The 27,714-nt window shown below is 42.5% G+C and overlaps 2 protein-coding genes across 2 annotated transcripts; one reads left to right on the top strand and one right to left on the bottom strand.

Moving 5' to 3' along the window:
- Positions 1–5: 5 nt before the first annotated feature.
- Positions 6–19,767, bottom strand: LOC120056286 (putative ferric-chelate reductase 1). The gene is made up of 20 exons (XM_039004532.1): positions 19,708–19,767; positions 18,621–18,857; positions 18,260–18,496; positions 17,931–18,131; positions 17,350–17,439; positions 12,889–13,087; positions 12,395–12,534; positions 12,150–12,244; positions 11,878–12,025; positions 9,119–9,301; positions 8,928–9,026; positions 7,994–8,141; positions 6,730–6,843; positions 6,392–6,507; positions 6,214–6,300; positions 5,524–5,621; positions 5,113–5,171; positions 4,342–4,485; positions 1,742–1,821; positions 6–1,520 (listed from the first exon to the last, which is right to left on the bottom strand). Exons 1-20 carry the CDS (start codon positions 19,765–19,767, stop codon positions 1,428–1,430), a joined length of 2,628 nt encoding a protein of 875 aa, XP_038860460.1. The 3' UTR covers positions 6–1,427.
- Positions 19,768–19,801: 34 nt separating this feature from the next.
- On the top strand, positions 19,802–23,829 carry LOC120056285. The gene is made up of 8 exons (XM_039004531.1): positions 19,802–19,859; positions 21,196–21,300; positions 21,638–21,782; positions 22,056–22,155; positions 22,572–22,712; positions 23,068–23,213; positions 23,422–23,561; positions 23,687–23,829. Exons 1-8 carry the CDS (start codon positions 19,802–19,804, stop codon positions 23,827–23,829), a joined length of 978 nt encoding a protein of 325 aa, XP_038860459.1.
- The last annotated feature ends 3,885 nt before the right edge of the window (positions 23,830–27,714 follow it).

Raw genomic sequence — 27,714 nt, 5'->3', positions numbered from 1 at the left:
TTTGGAAAGTTATTTATTTAACAATCACATTTGTTTATACTGATATTATACTACAGGATCATTTGTTTCGGAAACATAACTGACCCGCACATAGTAATAATTCAAACAAAGTGAATTTGTAATTATTCATTAAGAATGTGGGAATAAATTGTGCATTCTCCCTTACATATATTCAGCAACACTTCGCAGATGTAAAATGTAATAAACATGAACTCAAGGGGCAAGGCTGTATCGAGATATTGAAATGCATTATACACCCAGTGGACATTTTAGGTACACCCATCTAGTACCGGGTCAGACCCCCCTTTGCACCCAGAACAGCCTGACTTCTTCGGGGCATGGATTCTACAAGATGTGAAATGTTCCAGAGATGTTGGTCCATGCTGACGTGAAGGCATCAGAGTTACTGCAGATTGGATGGCGGTATATTTGTGCTGCGAACAGCCCGTTCCATCTCATCCCAAAGATGCTATTGAGTTTGGTCAGCAACAATGTTCAAATATGCTGTGGCATTCAATTGTTGCTCAATTGGTATCAAGGGACCTAACGTTTTCCTGGCATACATTCCCCACACTAGCCTGTACCGATGAAACCATGGACTCTGCTGCTTATGCCAATTCATGTCTCTGCCATTAGCATGACGCAACAGGAACCAGGATGTCAGACCAGGCAATATTTTGACTGCCTCTGACTGGATGTTTTGTTTGTCACCCCATTCTCGGTAAACCCTAGACACTTGTGAACAGCCCAGGAGGGCGGCCATTTCTGAGATACTGGTACCAGTGCGCCGGGCACTGGCAATCATACCACGCTCAAAGTTGCTTAGGTCACTCGTTTTGCCTATTTGAATGTTCAATCGAACAGTAACTGAATGCCTCGATGCCACAGGAGGTTGGTGGCACCTTAATTGGGGAGGACAGGTTCGTGGTAATGGCTGGAGGCATTATCGGAACGTATCAAATACGTCAAACATGGCTTCCATGTGTTTGATACCATTCGCTCGGTTCAGGCAATTATTATGAGCCGTCCTCCCCTCAGCAGCCCCCTGTGCTCGATGCCTGTCTGTTTGCTTTACAGTAAGTCTAAGCCACGTGACTCACTGTCTGTAGGAGCGATCTATTTTTGGTGAACGGGACAGTATACCTAATAAACGGGCTACTGAGTGTACAACTGCATTTCCCTGAGAAGTTGGGATAAGAACATTAGTGCAAAATCAATAGTGCAGAAATACTTTTGATGTGTGAAACAGATAATCTATCCAGTATTTTTTTTTATTTATATATTCCCTATCATTCCATCAATAGCTTTAGATCTGGTTCAGTGCTTTGATCTGCCTGTGGCCTGGATCTGAATAAGAATCCAGATCCTCCACCATTCTAACAGCCAGTGAGTTGTCATGTACCATGGAATGGCCCTTCTCAGATTCATCACAATCCACTGATGGTGTAAATGAAGCTGATCAGGAACCCACTATTCCCAATAACAAAGGCAAGAAGGGCAACGATTTTGAACCATGCATCCTGTGAAAGAAAAAAAAAAACACCATTATATTAAGTTGTCAAAAGTGCACAATATTATCCACATATGATATCAGACAAATACAAACTGGCATTTTGCACAAATCTGTCATGACAGCCTTAAAACTACATCTGGCTTCAAAGTTGAATTCTTACTGGCCTTCACACTTCAAATTACTTAAAAGCTTCAGAGATAACCCTTAAATCTGTGCTTATGGCCTTACCCAAGTGCTGCCCTCTGAGTCGTCAGCAAGAATCCTCTGCCGATCAGTGTCACTCGCTTTGGAAACGCAGTCACAAAATCCTAACAGGAAAAAAATATTTACCTTCAAGGAAAATAGCATATGGGCCATTAACACATATACAGTGCAGTCGGAAAGTATTCAGACCCCTTGACTTTCCACATGTTATATTACAACCTTATTATAAAATAGTTCCCCCTTGAATCTACACACAAACCCCCATAATGACAAAGCAAGCAAGTACATACGTTCTCAGACCCTTTACTCAGTACTTTGTTGAAGCACCTTTAGCAGCGATTACAGCCTCAAGTCTTCTTGGGTATGACACATTTGTATTTGGGGAGTTTCCCCATTTTTTTTCTGCACATACTCTCAAGCTCTGTCAGGTTGGATGGGACTGTCGCTGCACAGCTATTTTCAGCTCTCTCCAGAGATGTTTGACCAGGTTCAAGTCCGGGGTCTGGCTGGGCCAAAGCCTCTCCTGCGTTGTCTTGGCTGTGTGCTTAGGGTCATTGCCCTGTTGGAAGGTGAAGTGTCAGAGGTCCTGAGCAGGTTCTCATCAAAGATCTCTGGACTTTGCTCCATTCATCTTTCCCTCAATCCTGACTAGTCGCCCAGTCCCTGAAAAACATCCCCACAGCATGATGCTGCCACCACACTTCACCGTAGGGATGGTGCCAGGTTTCCTCCAGACATGATGCTTGGCATTCAGGCCAAAAATAGGGATAGGCGTCACGCCAGCGTGACACCTGTCGACAACATCCGGTGAAATTGGAGGGAGCGCAATTCAAATAATCGTAATATTAAACATACAAGTATCTTATATCATTTAAAAGCTTGAATTCTTGTTAATCTAACGCCGATTTACAGGGAAAGCATACCATGTGATTGTCTGAGGACAGCACCCCACATCAACATATTTTTCAACCAGCACAGGCTTCACAAAAAGCAATTAAATAAATCACTTACTTTTGAAAATCTTCCCTTTCGCAATCAAGGGTCCCAGCTACAACATGAATGGTCGTTTTGTTAGATAGAATCCTTCTTTATATCCCAAAAAGTCAGTTTAGTTGGTGCCATCGATTTCAGTAATCTACTCGTTCAACATGCAGTCCAAAAAGCTACTGCTAAACTTCATCCAAACAAGTCATGACGTTTCTATTTAATCCTCAGGTACCCCAAAATGTAAATAAACTATAATATTTCATACAAAAAGTAATATGTTCAATAGGAAAGTAAAATTAGTAATTAGCCAAAAGACTGATGTTGTTCCAGTGCCCTCTTCCCTAAAACTCAATTCTTGCTCGTTTTTTCAAGAAACAAGCCTGAAACCTTGAACAGAGACTGTTGACATCTAGTGGAAGCCATAGGAATTGCAAATAGCTTTCCATTATAAGAGCCTGGGACCTCAAATTCTGGTTGGTTTTCACCTGCCATATCAATTCTGTTACAGTCTGACATTATTTTAACTGTTTTAGAAACTTTAAAGTGTTTTCTAAATGCATATCCTGGCTTCTGGGCCTGAGTAACAGGCAGTTCACTTTGGGCACGTCAGTCAGGCGGAAATTCAGGAAACTAGACCCTATCCCCTTTGCAAACTCCAAGCGGGCTGTCATGTGCCTTTTACTGAGGAGTGGGTTCTGTCTGGCACTTTACCATAAAGGCCTGATTAGTGGAATGCTGCAGAGAAGGTTCTCCCATCTCCACAGAGGAACTCTGAAGCGCTGTCAGAGTGACCATCGGGTTCTTGGTCACCTCCCTGACCAAGGCCATTCTCCCCTGATTGCTCAGTTTGGCTGGGCTGCCAGCTCTAGGAAGTCTTGGTGGTTCCAAACTTCTTCCATTTAAGGAGGCGATTGTGTTCTTGGGGACCTTCAATGCTGCAGACATCATTTGGTACCCTTCCCCTGATCTGTGCCTTGACAATCCTCTTGGAGCTCTACGGACAATTCCTTCAACCTCATGGCTTGGTTTTTGCTCTGACATGCACTGTCAACTGTGGGACCTTATATAGACAGGTGTGTGCCTTTCCAAATCATGTCCAATCAATTGAATTTACCACAGTTGGACTCCAATCAAGTTGAGATGTTTCTACAAGGATGATCAATGGAAACAGGATGCACCGGAGCTCAAATTCAAGTCTCATAGCAAAGGGTCTCAATACTGTATATATAAATTTGCTAACATTTTTTAATTTTTTTATCTGTTTTTGCTTTGTCATTATGTGGTATTGAGTGTAGATTGAGGGGATAAAACAATGGAATCCATTTTAGAATAAGCCTGTAACGTAACAAAATATGGAAAAAGTCAAGGTGTCTGAATACTTTCCGAATGCATTGTATACCCCGTTATGAAGGTTGAAATAAATGGGAGGATGTGCATTGTCTTAACTAGATATATACACTAATCATGAGTGAATAACGGCTCATTTCAAGAATTCAATAAGTTGACATAAAGCAAGAATGGAAGTAATGCATTTGCACAAAGTTGGATGAAAGATTCAACTTGTCACCTATAAAAGAACTTGTCACAAATTCTCACTGACGTCACAACTAATGGAGATCAACCGGCCGATTCCTTACGTGTTTTAACGTAGCCTTTTTTATGGAGCCCAAGAAGCACCCTCAAGAGAACGACCCATGCCAGGAACCCAGTCAGAACCACCAGGCGCCAGGAGTGAGGCAGGAGCACAGATTGCTGGCCCATCCCCAAAAACATGGCCGCCACTGCATCACATGAGAAGGAATAAGAGTTTTCCCTGACCATGTCACCGGACCAGGAAAAACTCTGGGCCCAATGCTGCATTCACATGCTCGTCGGTAGTGGGAAACCTCCCAATAAGGAAGTTGTAAGTCCGATATGATTGTGTTCAAGTGCTTTTGAAGTCAGCTAAAAAAAAGATAGCTAACGTTGCTAATACAGTAAGCTAGCTTGACAACACTGTCAAACTACCTTAATTATCCACATGGATATGTTTGTGAAACTGATTTGTCGTCATCTTTTGGTTGAAAAGGTGAGATGTCAGTGGTGAATTGAAACTCAGCCACTCGGGTAAAAACAAATCTTGAAATTATGACTTGAGGGTTGTTCAAGTAAAATGTTATATTTCTGATAACTCCGACAGCCCGTGAATGCACCACGAGTTAGATAGGACCCAAAGCTTTCTGGTAAAGTCACATGGTCAGGAAAAACTCCTGGCACAAAACAGGATTTACTCAATGATGGGAAGTGATCCTCATCAGCTAGCTACTCAGTAACATTCAATAAGACAAAATTTGTACGTGTTAAGTTATTTAGCCTGACTATCAAATAAGTACTAAAAGAACAGAAGAATTTCCAGAAGGTTGACTAACCAGCCATAATCTCAGCAACAGTCCCAGCTCCCCAATGCAGCCAATTAAACACCCACCTCCTGCAAAGATGAACAGCTGATCAGTGGTAAGAATACAGGCTAATAATAGAATAACACTTATATCACAGCCATGGTAATGGATAGAGAACTAGTGCACCAGATTCAATCCATCCATTACTCGTATGGGTAATGGTAGCACTTAATGTTTTTAACCTATTCTATGATCAAAATAATTTGTTAATGTACATATTTTAATTCAATATCACCAAATGTGTGTATTATAAACCGTTCAGTATGAGGTCTATGTAATAATGTTCACGAGCAGTTTAGCAAAGCATTTCCAGCATTAGAATCTTCCATTGCTGTATGGAGTACGGCCATGTGATATGGTTGGTAGTCAATTGGGCTTTACCTGGAGGAGTCAGGGGGAGGTCTGAGAGTGGCCATGATAGGCTGAAGGAGAGCCAGGGCTAGTACAGTACATCCCAGGTAGGGATGGGCCCCAGCACCCTGGAGACGACAGACACCAGAAAGACAAACGCTCTGTATTAAACACTAAAGCCCTCAATGCAAGCAAACAACTTTTTTTACCCGGACTACCGACATTGACACTTTTTTGACCTAACTCGATTGCACACCCACTGGACTCTACCCACACATACTTAAACCCCAGCACACACAATTCATATGCCCTTACACACTTTCCCTGCTGCTACTGTCTATTATCTGGTCTGTTGCCTAGTCACTTTACTCCTACCTATCTGTACATAGCTACCTCAGTTCTCGTACACTTGCACATCGACTCAGTACTGGTACTCCCTGTATAGAGCCATGTTATTTTTTTAACTTGTTAGTCAATATTTATTCTTTGTGTCTAGGGTTGCACATTTTGGGGAATATTCAGAGGTCAATAGCATAAACATTTCTAAGACCGATGTGGTTGAAACGGTCCATGACAGCACTCAAAATCAAAATATCCTCCTCATCCGACAACAAGATGCAATGCCCTCTGCTGGCTAAACAAGGTTAAGGCAGTGTATAACATCGCAAGTGTGAGGCAGAATGAGAGGGATTTTGTGTGTGCTAATGTTTACTAGCTTACCTTACTCCAACCTCCTCTGTAGATGAAGGGAAGAGTGAAGGCCACACAGGTAAGCAGCACTGTTAATATCATCAACCCTCGATGCACCTGGACAAACAGGACACGTTGATGCTTATCACCTTTAAGCAGTGACATATCAATGTAAATACAACTCAGTTTATCAGTTTCTTTTACATACCTGGAACCAAATTTTCTGACCAAACAGTGTTTTCTCTGGCCAGTCAGGCTTGAAGTAGCTGGCTAGGAAAGTACCCGTGCTTCCAGCCAACATCCAGGCAATTAACATCAGAACACCTGATATTACAAAAGAGATAACAGGTATTACAGATGGGAATCACACCAAAACTTTTAGAGCCAAAATCAATCATAAAGTCATGAAATACTGTATGTATCAAATTGTGGACCCATCTGACATGACATTGACTTGGTATTGCACATAGAGCTGAATGTTGGTTTCATGTAGTTACAGAATTCTACATTTGTTTGCCTATCATTTTCAGTCTCCAGTCTACTCACTGTGAAATTTCATGAGAAGTGGCGATCGAGAGCCATTGAGAATCTCTGCTGGGCCGTTGATGACCGACTGCTGTGAGGATATGAGGGGTTGGCGGTCATGCCTGTGCACCTCGCCTCAAAACAATGGATTGAGAGGGAGACAAGTTAGCAGCAAGTCACTTACAGTAGCTATAGGCTTCTCATATAGGTAATGTGTCACCATGAGTTACATACAGAGGTCAGAGAAGGTGACATCCCACTGGGAACACAAAGGTTGAATCAATATTGTTTCCATGTCATTTCAATGAAATTAAGTTAAACCGACGTGGAAAAGATGTTGCATGATTTGAAGTCATTTCAGAGCCAGCGTTAAACTTTGCTTCTAGACCCTCATCCGCAAAACCTTATCTATATTGTCACATCATTTCTGTCATAAACAGGTCATTAAGGTGAAAAGTACTTCATTTTTTTTTTCACAAAGCACCTAAAATTATAGAATGTCTCAATCTAGATCTTAGCATATTTTATATACACCACAGAATTGATTTGACATTTACTGTCATGGTAGTCAGTTGCGGAAGCGTGGGTGTCATTAAACAATAATGTGAAATAAATATTTGTTATGAGACTTTACCCCGAGGGCAATGACACAAGCCAACCTCATAAACCACAAAATCCTTGACCTCATTCGACAGAAAACTCTGACACATGACTTTTTGTGAACTAGGCGATAACTAGAGTAAAGTCAGGGAGCTTAGATCTAAAGTTTAGATACTAAAGAACCGGATCTGAAGTTTCATTTTGCATTTAGATTTTATGATGTAGTGTAAAAGATATGTAGATGTATGCAAAAGACAATCTGCTAAGATGTAATAAAGGAAACAATTTGCAATGCAGCCCTTCCTTGTACAGTAATTATATAGCTATTAAAATGTGGGGAAGACCTTCTTTCCAGTACCTCAACACACTACTACATCACAGGTCCAATTTAAAGTACTTTTTTTTATTTATTTTTTTACTTAAGTACTTTGTGTCAGCGTCCAGCAGTGATCAGCTGGTGGTTGCATAGTAAAGGTGTCACTAGCTCAAATTCTAATTGAGCTGGCACCAGTTGTGAAAATGGGCTATGCTGGTCCGGGTTTTCCCCGAATTTGAGAATTCCATTTGAACAGCTCGAATTTGGCCCTAATTGTAAGTGCCAGTGGAAACAGGGCTTAAGAGGTTTACAATAAAAGCTAGGTAGGTACAAAACCATACCATGATCGTATACCATATTGCAACTCACCGTTTTCAGCTTCACCGTATGCCATGAACAGGTAGTACTGTGCGTCCAGACTAAACCGGGTCGGGTCCTGTGGGACAAGAACTTGTCGACGAAACCGACACTGAATGACTCCATCCGCCAATCTCCAGGCCACATCTGTAAGAACATTCTATAGGAAAAGGAAATAATGGCATGTCTATAAATATCTGCCTCTCCTTAAAAAACAATCCTTAACTCTTGGAGCCATGCAGGAAAAGCTTGACTAGAATAGCTTGCTGAACTTGTTTGTTGCATTTCTTATACCAATAAACTACTCGAAGAGGGACGCAAGGTCTTGTTTGCTGAATGTTAAATACAGTAGCCAATAGAAGTCACCGGTAGTTTGAAAGAGCGAACGCACGACGGCGCTAGGCTATAGCAGTTACCTATTCAAATCCATTCAATCTTCGTGAAGAGAAGTGAAAGCCTTCTGCATCAAACTAGTCCTATATCATTCAAGGATGTCATTAGAATATTGAAGATGAGGACATCAAAAGGTATCATTTAACTATTGAAAGCAAGTAAGGAATGAAGCAACAAGAGAAAGAGGGTAGGATAATATAAGGGGAATTGTTATGAAAGGTATATATGCATCAGCCTACTAAACATACAAATAGGCCCCATTATATTTCATATACGTATTGGACAATCATGGTCTTATGAAATGTTTTTAATGTAGGGCTCAATGTATGGCTCAGGTAGCGTCAGGCTTGAAAGTTCGATCAAAGGGCTAATCAAATCCAGACATAGGCCTATTTATAATGCTTTTGAATGACGCTTCCGGTTGGCGGGAAATACCGGGTTACCCAGGACAAAAGTGATTTATTGTCTGGAAGGAGCATTAGTAAAATATTGAACCCTAACAGGTAGGTCTATAGAAGAGACATAATTCAAGTCATATACTGTGGGGTTTCACCTCAGAGGCCTCCATTGGGTAGGACCTTCCTTTGACATAAGCTGCGCTCACATCCACCAAGCTGTCATCCCTCACACAGAGGTACATGTCATCATCCCCCTATCAACAGAATAAGGAGGGAAGGAAAAGCATAGTTACAGCCAAATGCTACAGTAACTTACCTAGCAAGTTATCAACCAACGCTAACTTACCATCCATGTGTCATGGGAGAGGGCGAAGGCAATGTAGCCGTCTGAGGGCCCACTGAGCTCAAACACCACAGTCTGACCCTTGGGGGCGAACGACAGGAAGAAGCACGATGGATCTTTTTCCGGGTCACATCCCACTGGGTCCAACAGGCAGGACTTCTGTTGGCCACAACCCACTGAGCTGAACTGAGAAGGCATCAAGAAAGGAAGAGAGAGAATGAATGGGGGGGGGGGGTGTTCTGTACCAAAACATACAGTAATGTACACTTTATATTCCATTATACAGTGCTTTCAGAAACCTTCTTTTTTTCCACATTTTGTTATGTTACAGCCTTATTATAAAATGGATTAAAAACTAATATTGTCCTCAATCTACACACAAACCCCATAAGGACAAAGTGAAAAAAGGTTTAAAAGATAAAATTACAGAATTATTCAGACCCTTTGCTATGAGACTTGAAATTGAGCTCAGGTGCATCCTGTTTCCATTGATCATCCTTGAGACATTTTTGGCCGATACCCGATATTTTCATTGCCCCAACAAAAAGATACCGATAACCGATATTTAAAATTCAGCAGCCTTTTAAGCATTCTATATAGTTCGCTACAAAGCTGTACAGTGCAATATGAATGTCAGTACACAATAGGCTGACGGGGAGGTGATATCACAGTCACGTGATAAGAGCTACAACACTAATATTTGCGTAAACTCTTCAGTTGTGTTCTGTGGGTGTCACCGAGTAGAGTGATAGCCCATTTCCTTGTTTCACATTCAAACCTTGTCTAGTCTAAATATGGCATGATTCCACTAATTATACCTGCATCACTTTCAAAGAGGTACTTTTATTTTGAAGCAAACCGCAAATTACACTATTGTGCCTAATCCTTATTGTGGTTAGCTTCACAACAGATGGGCTCAACCTGACCGGGTTCACTAGCCATATAAACTGGCTTGCTGCTAATGTTAGCTTTGGGCAACAGTAATACTTACTCAAGGATTCCTAAGAATAGTGAAAATTACTGCAGTTTCTACTGGTCATCGTTTTCAGGCTGGTATTGGTGCTAGCTAGGTACTAGTAATGCTTTCCAACCAACACTATTGTAAACACATCATTCGTGGCCGGTGTTTGCAGACTTTTGTACAGCTTTGACAGTGCTACTGATAGCAGTGGTGGCGCTTGGCTTGCATGTGCAAATTCCGAACACAAAACATTTTATAATAGAACTGTTATTTAACGTGTCAAATTAAAAGCTAATTTAATGCATCAAATAGTGTTATTTGACATGCATCTTTTTTGACACGCAAAAACCCAAACGGCGTTCCATAGTATGTTGTGAAGCTAATAACAGTGACGCTATTACTGCGTCACTCCGGTAGGGAAACATCTGAACAATAGCACACTTGGCAACGTTAGTGTGTACCGGTGCTCAAATAGTTGCGAAAGCCAACATCATCCACAACAGAGAACGGTTGGTTGTGAAGGGCAATGAATTCCATTATCTTGGCGTTAATGGAGTTTGCATTTGAGTTGTCTCACTGAAATGGTCTTAGTTTTTCAATTGACTGCTCGATCCACACAGCAGACATTGTGGTTTAGGTTAGGAATGCTGTGTTGCACGTGCAGGGCAAAACTTTACATGGCGTCACATATATGCACGTCAGCTTTGACATTGGTTTTTCACATCGGTGTGAAACTAGACAATGGGTCGATACCGATGTTGGCATTCAATATGTTCCACGATATATTGTGCATCCCTAGTTTCTATAACTTGATTGGAGTCAACTGTGGAACATTTTATTGATTGGACATGATTTGGAAAGCCACACACACCTGTCTATATAAAGTCCCACATATTGACAGTGCAAACCAAGCCATGAAATCTAAGGAATTATCCGTAGAGCTCCAAGACAGGATTTTGTCAAGGCACAGATCTGAAGGGTACCAAAACATTTCTGATAGCCCACTTGGAGTTTGCCAAATGGCACCTAAAGGACTAAGACCATAAGAAACAAGATTCTTGTCTGATGAGAAACCAAGATTGAACTCTTTGGCCTGAATGCCAAGCGTCACATCTGGAGGAAACCTTGCACCACCCCTACGGTGAAGAATGGTGGTGGCAGCATCATCATCATGATGTGTGGAAATGTTTTTCAGTGGCAGGGACTGGGAGATTAGTCAGGTTAAGGGAAAGATGAAGGGACCAAAGCAGAGAAATCCTTGATGAAAACCTGCTCCAGAGTGCTCAGGACCCCAGACTGGGGCGAAGGTTCGCCTTCCAACAGGACAATGACCCTGAGCACACAGCCAAGACAACGCAGGACAAGTCTCTGAATGTCCTTGAGTGTCTCAGCCCGAGCCCGGACTTGAACCCGATCTAAAATCTCTAGAGACCTGAAAATAGCTGTGAAGTGATGCTCCCCATCCAACCTGACAGAGCTTGAGGTGATCTACAGAGAATAATGGGAGAAACTCAACAAACACAGGTGTGCCAAGCTTGTAGCGTCATACCCAAGAAGACTTGAGGCTGTAATCGCTGGTGCTTCAACAAGGTACTGGGTAAAGCGTCTGAACACTTATGTAAATGTGAAATTCATTTTTTTTATACATTTTCTAAAATGTCTAAACCTGTATTTGCTTTGTCATTATGGGGTACTGTTTGTACAGTGAGGGAAAAAAACAATTTAATAATAAGGCTGTAACGTAACAAAATGTAGATAGTCAAGGGGTATGAATACGTTCCGGATGCACTGTATGACTTACTGGTCTGGGCAACACAGAGGGAGTTGATGTCTCTATGGTAGTGGAAGGTGTGGTGGGTTTAGGTGGGATGGGAGTTACCCCACTCTGAGACACAACAGGACCGGGGATTTTCACCCAGAAAGTCTTGTAATGAGCCACTACTGTCACACTTAATTCAGAAACACAAATGCATTGTTAACTCAATATCATTTTTGCTGTAGATTGTAAATGACCATAGCATGTAATGTAAATGCATGTGTGAGAGGGAATGCAGATGGACTCTAAACACTCACAGAAATTGGACAGCGTCGGGTGAGTTTTGGGGAGCGTTCCAGATTACCACGATTTTTGTCTGTCTGGCATCACTTGTGTGACTGACAGCTGAACCCTAAATAGCAACAAAAAATAAATTAAAATAACTAAAATAAATTGCAAGAAATGTAGAGTATGAGGCCATGTGTAACCTGAGGTCATTGTAAAGGATTCATTCCAAGCCAAATTAAAATAAAACCATTTGCATAAAGGTAAGTAGGCCTACCGGAGTGTGGCCACATTTCAACAGTTGTGTGGTTTTAGGATTGGTCAGGATGAAGGAGCCGACAGCATCAGAGTCTGGATTGGATGCATTCCGAGCCTCAAGCAGGAATCCCTCAAAGTATGTCGTTCCAGATATGGTAACTAGGGACATTACATGACAGTGTAGGAGTGTGCTTGTGTTGGACCCAGAACAATTCTTTCAATGCCAATTGAATAAAATGCTGATAAAAGGGGTGGATGTCTAGTCCTCTGGACTTTTCACATCCTCCCTTTTGATCCTAGTATATTTCTGTTCAGATTATTGTACACAGGAGCTCTAGAAAACAGACGATGTGAAATGTATTGACAAACCTCTTTACTTCTGTTTGGAAATACCGTGATGAAGGTTACACTCCAATACATTGGAGTTAACAATTAAGAAACTTTCTATTCCCATTGTCTTAGAAGAAATGCTGAATATATTCCCCTCTTGTATTACCAAACTGTAATCATTACCTTGGATGTAATCTCCAGAACTGAATTTAGTGACATTGACAGCCAGAGTGTAGGGAGAGTGGCTGGTATTGGGGGCATGACCGTGTATTGGCATCATACTCCCACAGGATTCAGTCACTTTTCCATTGGGGTAGGCATCAACTGAAGTCAAACAAAGAGTCTGAACAAACAGCAGGATGGTCCATAGACTCACACCCATCTAAAAAAAGACAAAACACAAATAAAACCCTCTAATACACACCCTTGAAGGCAAAGCATATGTTCAATGGCTATATCAATAACCATTATTACCACCTACAAATGTAGCACTTGCAGATACACTACATGACCAAAAGTATGTGGACACCTGCTCATCAAACATCTTATTCAAAATCATGGGCATTAATATGGAGTTGGTCCCCCCTTGGCTGCTATAACAGCCTGCACTGTTCTGGGAAGGCTTTCCACTATATTTTAGAACATTGCTGCGGGGACTTACGTCCATTCAGCAACAACAGCATTAGTGAGGTCTGGCACTGATGTTGGGTGATTAGGCCCGGCTCACAGTCGATGTTCCTATTCATCCCAAAGGTGTTTGATGGGCTTGAGGTCAGGGCTCTGTGCAAGCCAGTCAATTTATTCCACACCGATCTCGACAAACCATTTCCGTATAGACCTCCCTTTGTGCACGGGGGCATTGTCATGCTGAAACAGGAAATAGCCTTCCAAACTGTTGCCACAACGTTGGAAGCACAGAATCATCTAGAATGTCATTGTAGGCTGTAGCGTTAAGATTTTCCTTCACTGGAACTAAGGGGCCTAGCAAAAAAACAGCCCCAGCCCATTATTCCTCCACCAAACTTTACAGTTTGCACTATGCATTGGGGCAGGTACCGTTCTCCTGTCAGCAACAGGTGTGGCTGAAATATCCGAATCCACTAATTTGAAGGGGTGTCCGCATACTTTTGTATATATATATATATATATATATATATAGTGTATTTCTCAGTTAGGCTCTTGAATATGCCACATGCTAAGACAGTGGATTTTAACAAACATAGCATTGAGCAAACCAATGAAAAATACTATTCTAGCAGTAAACTTTAAGTAATCCAAATAAAGCATGTGGTCATTTCAAACCAATGGAAAACAGTATGGGAACTAACAAACTAAGACAAAAGACAGTTTAAACGACAGATCTCAGACTATGTACTCACCTCCAGCATACTTTACTGCTTGCGAAAAGGATAGTATGTGTTTTATTACCTGAGAAAGGCTTTTTAAAGCTCATGCCCTGGGCGGTTCTTCCTCCAATGTGGGCTTGCCTTGTATTTCGAAGAGGCGTGGCTTACATAGTCTGAGTACTGGTCTCTTTAGCTAACATTCCACTTGCCACTCCTTGTCATTGCCAAAGAGGCTGGTTTTTCTGCAATCTCAATGGTCAAGTTATGCGCTGGATTTACAGCAGAGTTGCTCATTGGTTGTTGGAAATTGTGACGACCCTCCCACTCTGTCTGCCGAATTCTTTCTCTTTGCTCTTGTTTTCCTTAATAGGATATCGGTGGGCGGAGCCGGGAGGGTCGTCAGCGAAATGGGACACACCTGGGCTCGTCTGGTTCGGGATAAATGCACCTCTTCCCCATTCACTGAGGAGACTCTCTCCGTTCAGACACAGATTTTGATTGTGGCATTTTTGTGGCTGTTTGCGTTTGTTTGCGTTGGCACCTTTCAACATCCCTCATTATCACATTTATGCACGCAACCACTCACTTACACTACTGATTACTGACTACACACACCATTGTTAATTATATTTAGTTTACTTTAGTTAAATAAATATATTTTGTTATTCCCTATCTCCACGTTGTCTCCTTGTTTGTTACGCGCTTTGAGCCGGTTCGTGACAGAAATAATATACATTTTTGTGTAGCGTCAAATAGAATTAGAATGTATAACAAAGTTAAACAACAAATATTTGGCTGTTAGCTAGGCACGTTTTGTGGTTGAAATTGTTGTTTGATAATTTAGGCATGAGCTATCAAATTTTGACAGGCTGGTTTCACAGAGTTTCTAAACTCATTACTAAAGAACTGTACTATCTTCACTGGTTTCTTCTGGACAAACAAAAAACGTTTTTTTAGCAAAAAAGGTTATGGAGTTCTCATATTTGCATAATTGTGATTGGAGGATAGCTGTGAGGGTGATCAAATCCGGAACAAATCCTCTGTTCTCAAGTTCATTAATGATAGAATGATCATAACTGAAGATTGGCAGAAAAGCCAGTCTCTTAAGCACATGACATGGAGTACAGGGAGTGGATTAGCTAAAGCCTTTACTGCATAGAATGTATTTGATCATCAATAATCAGATTTAAAACCATGGTTATAGCTATGTGATTAAATATTTGGTTGTTGATTGACTAACTGCAGTATGATCATGATTTTGGATGACCTCATCTGATGCAGTAATGTGATGCCATACTGTATCAACCAGGTTCTTGGGTAGGGCAGAATCAATGGGGACCTGAACTAGGTAATGGATATGGAAAACAACACATACAGGATTTTCACTCAAAATATATGTTATTACAATTAATCTAACAAGGATGTATGCTGTCAGACTTGGATTGCCATTTACCACAAAACACAGATCTCAAAATAAAATTACAATTACAAGTTGAAGAAATGTTGACTCAACATACACTCCCTGATGCATTTATTTGGACAGTGAAGCGAAAACGTTTAATTTGGCTCTATACTCCAGCGTTTTGGATTTGAGATCAAATGTTGTTTATGAGGCAACAGTACAGAAACTCACCTTTTATTTTAGGTTCAGAAATGAAAGCACTTTATGCATCTAGTCCACCAATTTAAATGAGTTACAGATGCACAAAGACCATGCCACCAAAACATGCTAACCTCTCACTGTTCCCAATAACAGAGACTACAACAAAACATGCTAACCTCTCACGTTACCAAAAACAGAGGCTACAACAAAACATGCTAACCTCTCACCGTTACCAATAACAGAGGCTACAACAAAACATGCTAACCTCTCACCGTTACCAATAACAGAGACTACAACAAAACATGCTAACCTCTCACCGTTACCAATAACAGAGGCTACAACAAAACATGCTAACCTCTCACCATTACCAAAAACAGAGGCTACAACAAAACATGCTACCTCTCACCGTTACCAATAACAGAGGCTACAACAAAACATGCTAACCTCTCTCCGTTCCCAATAACAGACTACAACAAAACATGCTAACCTCTCACCGTTCCCAATAACAGAGATTACAACAAAACATGCTAACCTCTCACCGTTTCCAATAACAGGGGAGGTTACAATTTTTTCGGGGGTGTGATAGTTATGCCTCTGTAATCAAGCCTCTGTAATCATTATTTTAGGTTTATTAATGATTATCTTTAATCATGGTCGCACCCACATTCATGTATAAGTGTTCAGAAACATATGCTATTCTTATTTACAATAAAAGTGACTCCAAATTGACACAATACATTATTGAACATTCCTTTCTACTGGGCACAATTGAATCTGAAACACAACCAAAACAATATAGTCATTGTGTGCTAGGAATATGGGATCAAATACTACATTTTATACTAAACGTAATACACTATAAGTGAATTTGTCCAAATACTTACGACACCTTAAAATCAGGGGACTAGATAATGTACATAAAGTGCTTTAATTTCTAAACGGTAAAAAAAGATATGAACGAAAATACCCTAAAATAAAAGGTGACAGTTGATCTCAAATCCAAAATGCTGGAATATACAGTGCATTCGGAAAGTATTCAGACCTCTTGACTTTTTCCACATTTTGTTATGTTACAGCATTATTCTAAAATGTATTAAATTATATATTTTTCCTCATTAATCTACACACAATACTCCATAATGACAAACCAAAAACAGATTTTTTTGAAAATGTTTGCAAATGTCTTAAAAATAAAAAACAAAAATACCTTATTTACCTAAGTATTCAGACTTTGGGATGACACTCGAAATTGAGCTCAGGTGCATCCTGTTTCCATTGATCATCCTTGAGATGTTTCTACAACTTGATTGGAGTTCACCTATTGTCAGACATCAGGATAAGACCCAGATGCAGACAGTTCGAAATAACAAAAGTTTATTTACAAAATAGGGGGTAGGCAAATGACAGTTCAAGGGCAGGCAGATGTCAGTAATCCAGGGCAAAGTCTGTAAAGAACAGAACGGCAGGCAGGCTCAGGGCAGGCAGGGGTCAGTAATCCAGGGCAGTGTCAAGAGGTACAGAATGGCAGAGGGAAAGAGGAGACAGGACTGTGAGACAGAGGTTTAATCCTTGATACATGAAACGTGGGATGTATACGGAGGGTGTGGGGCAACAGAAGACAAGCAGCAGAGGGGCTAAGGATCTTGGAGATGGGGAAAGGGCCGATAAAACTGGGGAAAGTTTGCAGTACTCTACCTGGAGGGGCAGATCCCAAGTGGACATACCCTCTGCCCAAGACGATAGCGGGGAGCCGGGGTCCGAAGACCCTATGAGGGTGCAGAATGCCTTCAAGAACCAAGAAGAGAACTGAGGACCACGGTCAGAGACCATGTCCACCGGAAGTCCATGGATCCTGAAGACGTGCTGCACCATGAGCTGGGGTGTCTCCTTGGCAGAAGGTAGCTTCGGGAGGAGAATGAAATGGGCGGCTTTGGAAAACCTGTCCACCACAGTGACGATAGTGGTGTTGCCATCAGACAAAGTGACGAAGTCCAGGGATATATGTGACCAGGGAAGGTGAGGGACAGGAAAAGGTTGAAGGAGGACAGCCAGAGCTTGCCGATGAGTCTTGTTCTGAGGACAGACAGTGCAGGCGGCGAACGCGGAGACGTCAGGGACCATGGTGGGCCACCAAACGCGTTGTCGCACAAAGGCCAGGGTCCGACGGGAGCCAGGGTGGCAGGCAAACATGGCGGAATGAGCCCATTCCAGGACCGGGGAGCGGGTAGAATCTGCGACAAACATCCGGTTAGCTTCCCCCCCTACACCTCACGGACCTGGTTCTCTATTCCCCAGTCGAGGGTTGCCGCCAGGCATGAGGTGGGTAGGATGGTCTCTGGGTACGAGGGTGTAGATACGGGGCTATAGTGGCGTGAAAGCTTGTCCGGCTTAACGTTCTTAGACCCCGGGCGGTAGGAGATGGTGAAGTTGAACCGGGTGAACAACAGGGCCCATCGAGCTTGCCTGGAGTTGAGACACTTGGCGGTACGGAGATATTCCAGGTTCTGTGGTCCGTCCACACTATGAATGGAAGTTCCGCCCCCTCTAACCAGTGTCTCTACTACACCAATGCCTTCTTCACCGCAAGTAATTAGCGATTCCCCACATCATAATTCCTCTCAGTGGCGTTAAGACAATCGGAGAAGAAGGCGCAGGGATGCAGCTTAATAGGGTCCAGGGCAGAATGCTGGGACAGGACAGCCCCTACTCCGACACCCGACGCATCTACCTCCACCACAAACTGACAGGACAGGTCCAGATGGATCAATATGGAAGCTGTGGTGAAGCAGTGCTTAAGGTCCAGGAAAGCCCGGTCAGCAGCTGGGGGCCACGCGAGCGGGACCTTGGGAGAGGTGAGTGATAACGGGGGAAGCCAGGGTGCTGTAACCCCGGATAAAACGTGATAGAAATTGGCAAATCCTAGGTAGCGTTGCAGCTGCACTCTGGATGTGGGTTGGGGCACTCACCTTTCCGGGATCCATCTCCACATTCCCAGCAGCGATGATGTATCCAAGGAAGGAGATGGTGGAGCGATGGAATTCGCACTTTTCGGCTTTGACAAAAAGCTGGTTTTCCAGGAGACACTGGTGGACCTGTCGGACGTGGAGCACGTGTTCTTGAGCCGAGCTGGGAAAGACGAGGATGTCGTCAAGGTAGACAAACACGAACCGGTTCAACATGTTCCGGAGAACATTAACCAGGGCCTGGACACAGCAGGAGCATTGGTCAGACCGAATGGCATCACCAGGTATTCATAGTGTCCGCTAGCAGTGTTGAAGGCTGTCTTCCACTCGTCACTTTCCCGTATACGTACCAGGTGATAGGCGTTTCGCAGGTCCAACTTAGAGAAGATAGTTGCCCCCTGGAGCGGCTCGAAAGCCGAGGCGATGAGTGGTAGTAGGTGCACGGGTGCCTCAATGTCATTGAGACCCCGGTAGTCGATGCACGCGTGCAGGGTTTTGTCCTTCTCCACAAAGAAGAACCCTGCGCTGGCGGGGGAGGCAGAAGGGCGTATACCCACTGCAGCCAGGGAGTCCTCGATGCCTCCATAGCCTTGGTCTCCAGACCCAACAGTGAATACAGCCGTCCCCGGGGTGGTGTAGTGCCCGGGAGAAGGTCGATCCCACAGTCATAGGGTCGATGCGGAGGAAGTGAAGTGGCCTGTGCCTGCGCTGCAAACCTCCCGGAGGGCCTGGTATTCCGCGGTAACGGCGGAGAGGTCTGAGGCTTCTTCCGAGCCCACAGGAAGACGTCCTGGGGCAGGCTGCGCTGACTTCAGGCAATGGCCATGGCAGAACGGGCTCCAGCCCATGATAGTACCAGCAGTCCAGTTGATAAGGGGATTGTGGCGCTGGAGCCAAGAAACCCCCAATACCACCGATTGGGACCAGAATAGACCAGAATAGACTTCCTCTCCCTCCTATGTTCCCGTAGTCGAGATCGGTAGGCAGCTCCCGTCCTTAACCACCTCCGATAATCCATGAAGGAATGTGTCAAACAGAGATTCTGGGTTCCAGGCACTCCTGTCAGCCATCAAAACCTTTTTTTTTTTACCTCAGTCACAAACTCCTCCAGGCTGAAACGCACGACAGATTGTTGTTCCCACACCGCCATAGCCCAGGCGAGAGGCCTCCCGGACGTTAGCGCTATGAGATATGCTATCTTCGAGCGGTCCGAGGGGAAGGGCTGCATCTCTTCTGGAGGAGGTAAGCAGGGTTCTCGGGAAGCCGGGGTGGCCTGGAGAGACGCACTGCTGACAGCGGGGTTACCGAGGGGCTGGGAGGTTACCGTCGTGGCCGGCTGCCTAACAGATCATCCGGGGCATTCATGCAGGAACCAATTGGATGCTCAAGGGGGGTTCCTGCAGATGCAGTAATGCCCACATGCAGGAACGCCCCGAATTGCGTGTGATTGATCGGGTAGGCGGGGCTTCTGACTTTGCAACTTGGCCAGATAGTGATGAACACACACCCACCTCTTCCCGTTACAATGCCATAACATCATTTTGTAGTTTGATTTGCTAACTCACATTTCTACCAACATTTTTTTCCCTCTATTACAAATAGTTTTTAGATGTATCATTAGACTGTGAGAATAACTGATAACCATTTTAGTTGAAATATTTTGCATTGTATAGACTACTCTTGCACAGCAGATGGTGCTAGTAATGCCGATGATTAACAGTGATAACGCTGACAAGCATTTTTCCACTCATTAGATTTGTTACAGAACACTGAGGATTTCATAGTGATATAGAAATTATATAAGTTAATTAAGGGCTAAAAGTTAAAACAACCACTCAATGTATTGTGACAACTGTGAAACTAATAACAGGAAGGAGGTCTCCCCACCCAGGGAGGGGAGAAACCGTTAGGCTTGTAGTAGAAACATGTTGCAGAATATGATAAGCAATGACCATTTGGAGAAGACTTTGTTTATTGAGTTAATGCCAAATAATAGAAGGGGACATTTAACATGTGTGTGTGTGTGTTTCAAAGTAGGTTAGAGAAATATTGACAATTATAGGATGGAACATGTCTGTGTGGATTTACAGGAAACTATTTGGTCTGTTACTCTGACATTATAGACTAGACTGAGCTCCGAGAAGAGAAGTAAGTCAGGCACTGGGGAACCACTGAGGTTTCCTGTTTTGAGCTCGACTTGTCCGTTGCAGACATGTTGATAGAGGAACCCAGTTAGACAGAAGGAGCTATCGAAGTTGAACATTATTGACAGAGTTAGATGAGAGGAGGGGCATTTATAAAGTGTATGTCATAATGAAATGTGTGAGGTATAAAAGGCTATGCGCATTGTATAATATTCAGAGCTCTTGTGATTAAAGAATCTGACTCTTGAAAGCTTGGTCTCCGTCTGCTTCATTTAAACCAGAACCTTACAAACTCTGGGTTGCAGACTGAGTAGATGAATTAAAGTTCAGTTTAAGAACATTGAGAACATAATTCTCTTAACACATACTCAACTATCGACTGGACAGCCAAGTTATCTAGACAGGCCTACATTTGAGCTGTTGAAGTGAGATAGGTACAATGGAGGACAGAAGCCTTCCTCGTATTGTGGTCATTACACTGTCTGTGCTGATCTACATTTCTGCTTTGGCAATAAATGCCATGGCAGGAGCTGGAAAGGGTGAGTGAGTTTATCATGTAACTTTGAACTCAGTGTGTAATAAAGTGCTATCATGTGCTGCAACTAACTATGTGATGGCTTCTTCTCGTAAATGTTTGGGCAAGAAACAAAAAATGTTGGGCAATGATACCAATGTCATTATTCCGTTAATATGGTAATATTAAGTAATTACATTGGAAGTAGAGGCACACATGTAAAAGCAGAAGTCCCCCCAGCATGACATAAACTTAGGGAGGAAGTCCTGTTCTTCAGAAAACATAACTTACTGACACAAAAACTTCTACTGTAGTTTCGCATCTGTTACAATGTACTTGTTTTGCTACACTTTCTCTCGTAGGACCATTCCACTGGAGTACAGGGAACATCTCCAGGAAGTATGAGACTGACATAACTCCGGCCGGATGGACCTTCTCCATCTGGGGGCTTATCTACACCTGGCTGACCCTCATGGTCATGTATATCATCTCCTTGATCTACAGAGGGTACTGACACAAAACTATTGGCCTACCTATATCAGATAATCCAACCATGCAGCCATCCATCTGCCTACTATTCTATTGTATTGTACTGTAATCTATTCTATTCCATATTTTAGGCCACCATCCTACTGTAGTGTCAACATGTAGACAATGAAATGCATTTATTAGAAATGAACATTGTATTATTATGTAGGTATTGAAATGGTTTTGATGTTGGTAGCTACAGTAGAATGTGTGTTCTTCTGACACCAACTTCTTTCTTCTTCTATTCCTCAGGAGCTGGACCCTCTCTGTGCTACTGTACGGTTTCTACCTGTCCTGGATAGTTAACATGGCCCTCAACATGACCTGGCTGCTCCTATGGGATCAAGAGTGCGTAACAGTCTTTTAACACCTAAACCAATGAGATCCAATGTCATTATCAGCCATGGGTGAATCATGTACTGTTCCTGTTTCCTGACTAGCCTGATTTAAGTGGATGGGTGGATGCAAAATTGCAGCATCTCTCCACTTACTGTAACCGTACAACACTGCCCACACTGTGGGCCTCTGCCAGTCCGTATAGAACATTGAGACAAGTTGAACCATATAGGCCTAGCATTTCCCCAACTCCTTTGCTTTACAATGTTGTTACTACATAAGGTATAGATAGACCCGTTGATATTCATCATATTGCTCTGGGTCTCTATCATGCTATTATAATTACCAGGCATGTAGATTGTCAGCTCAAAACACAGAGGTAACTTGTAAATCAAATAGAGTGGTCTTTTTTTTACTGTTCCTGACAGGCAGGTGACTGCGGCATTGATTGTAATGGCGACCATTGCTGTCACCAACTACTCCATGGTCTTCTTCTCCTGCTATGGGCTGAGTGTTTACGGAGCCTGGCTCAGCCAGAACCACCCCAGGGACCTCTGGTGCATTCGGTTGCTGGTGAGTTTAATTTGAGGGTTAATCGAGTTAGTTGTTCGATAATCTTACGCCAGCATTATGATTGTAGCATGGTCCCAGATGTGCTTTAGCCAACTCCAGTCAGAGTATTGTTTTTCATAGGATTCATGCACACCATTTAATTGAATGGCAAAATGTATATTGAGACGAGTTGGCTAATCAGATCTGGAGCCTGGCCATCCTAGTGCATTTTACTTTACAGTAATTATATTGTGCTGTGGTTTCCCTAGTTATTGTAGGTAATCCACTTTCAGTTCCTCTATCCTTCATTTGTCCTCTTATGAGGAATCCCACAATTCTACAGTCATACTACAGGTATCGTTTTCTTAACTCTTAGGTGCAAAATGGCATTGCGCTGTACAGCACGTGGACAACCATCGCCACTTTGATCAACTTCACTCTGGTGTTGGACCTCTCTGGAGTGGCAAAGAGCACTGCAGCCACCGTGTCTCTCTGCATCCTACTGGTGGAGGTGATCGGATGGTAAGCTCAGTTTTACAAATGTTCTCTCTTATGAGAATCAGGCTCATCACTTTTTATATTACAGTTTTGGACATATGATCCAATCTCACTTACTTTAGGCATATCTTTAATTTGTTCAATATCCAGATGTTACTAAATTGGACCTCTCGGCACATTTGTTCACACAGTCACATACTCTCAATGTAATTGTAATGTGTTTTCATTGTAGGTTTGGTATTGAGAACTTCCTGCTGTATCAACATGTGAGGTACATCCTGACTATTTACCCTGTGGTGATCATTGCTCTGGTTGGAAACGTGACCAAGCACTACAACCCTGCAGCACCAAGCGCTAACGCTATCTTCATGGGTGAGTAGTCGTCATCTCTCAGACTAGAGATCTATTACCAAGTGCAAAGTCAACGACACCTGGTATACTCAGTGTAAATGTAAATGATGTATAATAATTCACTCTGTGTCTTCTGTCACTTCCAGTTGTGCTCTTGGTGATTTCCTGTGTGCTCCTGGTGGTGCGAGTCTCCCTGGTGATCAGGAGAACCAGGAACCAGACCCTTCACCCGGAGGCTTTGAACTCACCCAGCAGCCTGTCCAAGAAGCAGAGGAAGATACTCATGTAGACAACTGGTACACACTTACTTACTTACTGACTTTATTGTCCCCATGGGGAAATTTTGTTGTAGTGTCATGTACACGTTTAAAGTGGCATTTAAATACAAAACAAAATTGACAATACAACTTTCATAACAGTTACATACCAATAAAATGTTTAAAAAATATATATATATATAAATAATAAAGACTAGCCTGCTGGCCTTACTGAGTCGATAGGAAAATTAGCCCGAGCTATTTAGGAGGGATATCACACCTGGCACAAATTATTGTCTGGTTCCGTTTTTCCTGCTGAGGGGTGCCCTATACCTGCGCCCAGAGGGGAGTATTTCAAAGTCCGGGAACAGAGGCTGGCTTGGGTCTAAAATGATATTGTGAGCCTTGCAGAGGGCCCTGACCTTAAAACCTGTTTGGGATAGGGGGCAGCATTTTCACGTTTGGATGAAAGCATGCCCAGAGTAAACTGCCTGCTACTCAGGCCCAGTTGCTAATATATGCATATCATTACTAGATTTGGATAGAAAACACTCTGAAGTTTCTAAAACTGTTTGAATGATGTCTGTGAGTATAACAGAACTCATATGGCAGGCGAAAACCTGAGAAAAATCCAACCAGGAAGTGGGAAATCTGAGCTTTGTAGTTTTTCAACTCATCGCCTATCGAATATACAGTGTCTATGGGGTCATATTGCACTTCCTAAGGCTTCCACTAGATGTCAACAGTCTTTAGAACCTTGTTTGAGGCTTCTACTGTGAAGTGGGGGCGAATGAGAGCTGAATGAGTCAGAGGTCTGGCAGAATGGCATGCGCTGACCATGCGTGTTCCATTGCCATTCTAAAGACAAAGGAATTCTCCGGTTGGAACATTATTGAAGATTTATGTTAAAAACATCCTAAAGATTGATTCTATACATCGTTTGACATGTTTCTACGGACTGTAACGGAACTTTTTTACTTTTCATCTGGACCTAGTGATCGCGCGTCATGAATTTGGATTTGTGAACTCAAGGCGCGAACAACAAGGAGATATTTGGACATAAATGATGGACTTTATCGAACTAAACAAACATTTATTGTGGAACTGGGATTCCTGGGAGTGCATTATAATGAAGATCATGATAGGTAAGTGAATATTTATAATGCTATTTCTGACTTCTGTTGATTCCGCAACATGGCGGGTATATGTTTGGCTTGTTTTGGTCTCTGAGCGCCGTACTCAGATTATTGCATGGTTTGCTTTTTCCGTAAAGCTTTTTTGAAATCTGACAAGCGGTTGCATTAAGGAGAAGTATATCTATAATTCTGTGCATAATACTTGTATCTTTTATCAACGTTTATTATGAGTATTTCTGTAAATTGATGTGGCTCTGTGCAAATTCACAGGATGTTTTGGAGGCAAAGCCAAATGTAAACGGAGGTTTTTGGATATAAATATGAACTTGATCGAACAAAACATACATGTATTGTGTAACATGTTGTCCCGGGAGTGTCGTCTGATAAATAATATCAAAGGTTAGTGATTAATTTTATTTCTGCTTTTTGTGACTCCTCTCTTTGGTTGGAAAATGGCTAAATGCTTTCTGTGACTAGTTGCTGACCTAATATAATGATATGTTGTGCTTTCGCCGAAAAGCCTTTTTGAAATCGGACACTGTGGTTGGATTAACGAGAAGTTTATCTTTAAAATGTTGTCTAATACTTGTATTATTTGAGAAATTTGAATTATGAGATTTCTGTTGATTGAATTTTGCGCCCTGCAATTTCATTGGCTGTTGGCTGTCCGCTAGCGGAACCCCGTTCCCAGACAGGTTAAAGATCTCATCCAGGCCTGTCTGTTTGACTCCAAGTACCTTGCTTGCTGTGGTGATAATCCTTCTCAGCATATTTCTCTGGCTGACAGTGGCATTGCCAAACCAACAAACAATACAAAAAGTTAAAATACTCTCAATGAAAGATTTTTAAAACAGAGTCAGTATAATACAGTCTACACCCCACTGCGTTCTGTCTTATCACCGAAATGTCAAAGCCCAATTGCCTATAACATACATAGCACATATCTGCCTATCTTACACCATACACATTCATTATTCAGTTTGGACAAGAAACAGTGGAAGATATTCATGTAAAAGACTGGTAGCCTGTTTCACACACCACAATATGATGTCTACCAAAGTGTCAAAGCCTATACTGCCGTTAAAACGTTTTACCCTTTACACTTTACATTCAGTATTCAAATATCTGTGTTTATCCAATCACAGCACTTCGCTCAGCTGATATAAGACATATAACCCATTTCTGTATGCTAATCAATGCACTGAATCATGATCATGATAATACGATTCCAGTGTAAATAACACTATATATTTTAACATGATTAATTCTTACTATTTTGCATAGATTTTAGAAATAAAACACATATTTTGCCTATAGTCTAGTGTGCTGTATTTATAATGATATGTTCACTTATGAAAATCTATTAGTCTAGACACTGATGATGTTGTTTTATTTTATTTATTCAACCTGGTAAGTTGACTGAGAACACATTCTAATTTACAGCAATGAACTTGGGAATAGTTACCAGAGAGAAGAATGAACCAATTGAAAGCTGGGGATGATTAAGTGTCCATGAGGGTATGAGGGTGTCATGTGTGATCCCTCTCCGGCCTCTAGGTCACCAGGCTGCTCGTCATGGCGCACACCTGTCACCATCATAATGCGCACCTGCGCGTCATCAAACTCACCTGGACTCCATCATGATTACCTTCCCTATATATGTCACTCCCTTCGGTTTCTTCCCCAAGTTTCTGTTTCTGAGTCATGTCTGTGTTCTGTGTTCGTGTGTTCTTGGTTTGTATTATGTTACGTTTATTTATTAGAACACGCACTCCTTGAACTTGCTCCCCGACTCTCAGCGCACATCGTTACAGAATGATGCCTCACCTAAGGGAAGCATCAGGGAGTGTTTTTAAAATGTATTATATATGTGTGTGTGTGTGTGTGTGTATTTATTACATTTTTGTTGGTGGTGGGAATGACGTCGGGTCCGGGAGCCCCTACAGGCTCCCCTGCCTCAGCCGGTCAGGATCCCACGCATCAGCAGGGGTGACCGGATCGCTCCTGATCCTCGGGATTGTCCCTTTGGTTGGCGTCCTGCGGCTGGAGCCAACCGCGTCGGGGAGGGGGTACTGTCACGTGTGCTCCTCTCCGGCCTCTAGGTCACCAGGCTGCTGGTTATGGCGCACACCTGTCACCAACATTACGCGGACCTTGGTTCATTCCTCACCCTGGTAAAACTCACCTGGACTCCATCACTTCCCTGATTACCTTCCCTATACAGTTGAAGTCGGAAGTTTACATACACCTTAGCCAAATACATTTAAACTCAGTTTTTCACAATTCCTGACATTTAATCCTATTATAAATTCCCTGTCTTAGGTCAGTTAGGATCACCACTTTATTTTAAGAATGTGAAATGTCTGAATAATAGTAGTGATATATTTCAGCCTTTATTTCTTTCATCACATTCTCAGTGGGTCAGAAGTTTACATACACTCAATTAGTATTTGGTAGCATTGCCTTTAAAACGTTTCGGGTAGCCTTCCACAAGCTTCCCACAATAAGTTGGGTGAATTTTGGCCCATTCCTTCTGACAGAGCTGGTGTAACTGAGTCAGGTTTGTAGGCCTCCTTGCTCGCACATGCTTTTTCAGTTCTGCCCACAAATTGTCTATAGGATTGCGGTCAGGGATTTGTGATGGCCAGTCCAATACCTTGACTTTGTTGTCCTTAAGCCGTTTTGCCACAACTTTGGAAGTATGCTTGGGGTCATTGTCCATTTGGAAGATCCATTTGTGACCAAGCTTTAACTTCCTGACTGATTTCTTAATGTTGCTTC

Source organism: Salvelinus namaycush, chromosome 11 (genome assembly GCF_016432855.1).
Source record: "Salvelinus namaycush isolate Seneca chromosome 11, SaNama_1.0, whole genome shotgun sequence".
Classification (NCBI taxonomy): domain Eukaryota; kingdom Metazoa; phylum Chordata; class Actinopteri; order Salmoniformes; family Salmonidae; genus Salvelinus; species Salvelinus namaycush.
This window is presented reverse-complemented; position numbering and strand designations above follow the sequence as displayed.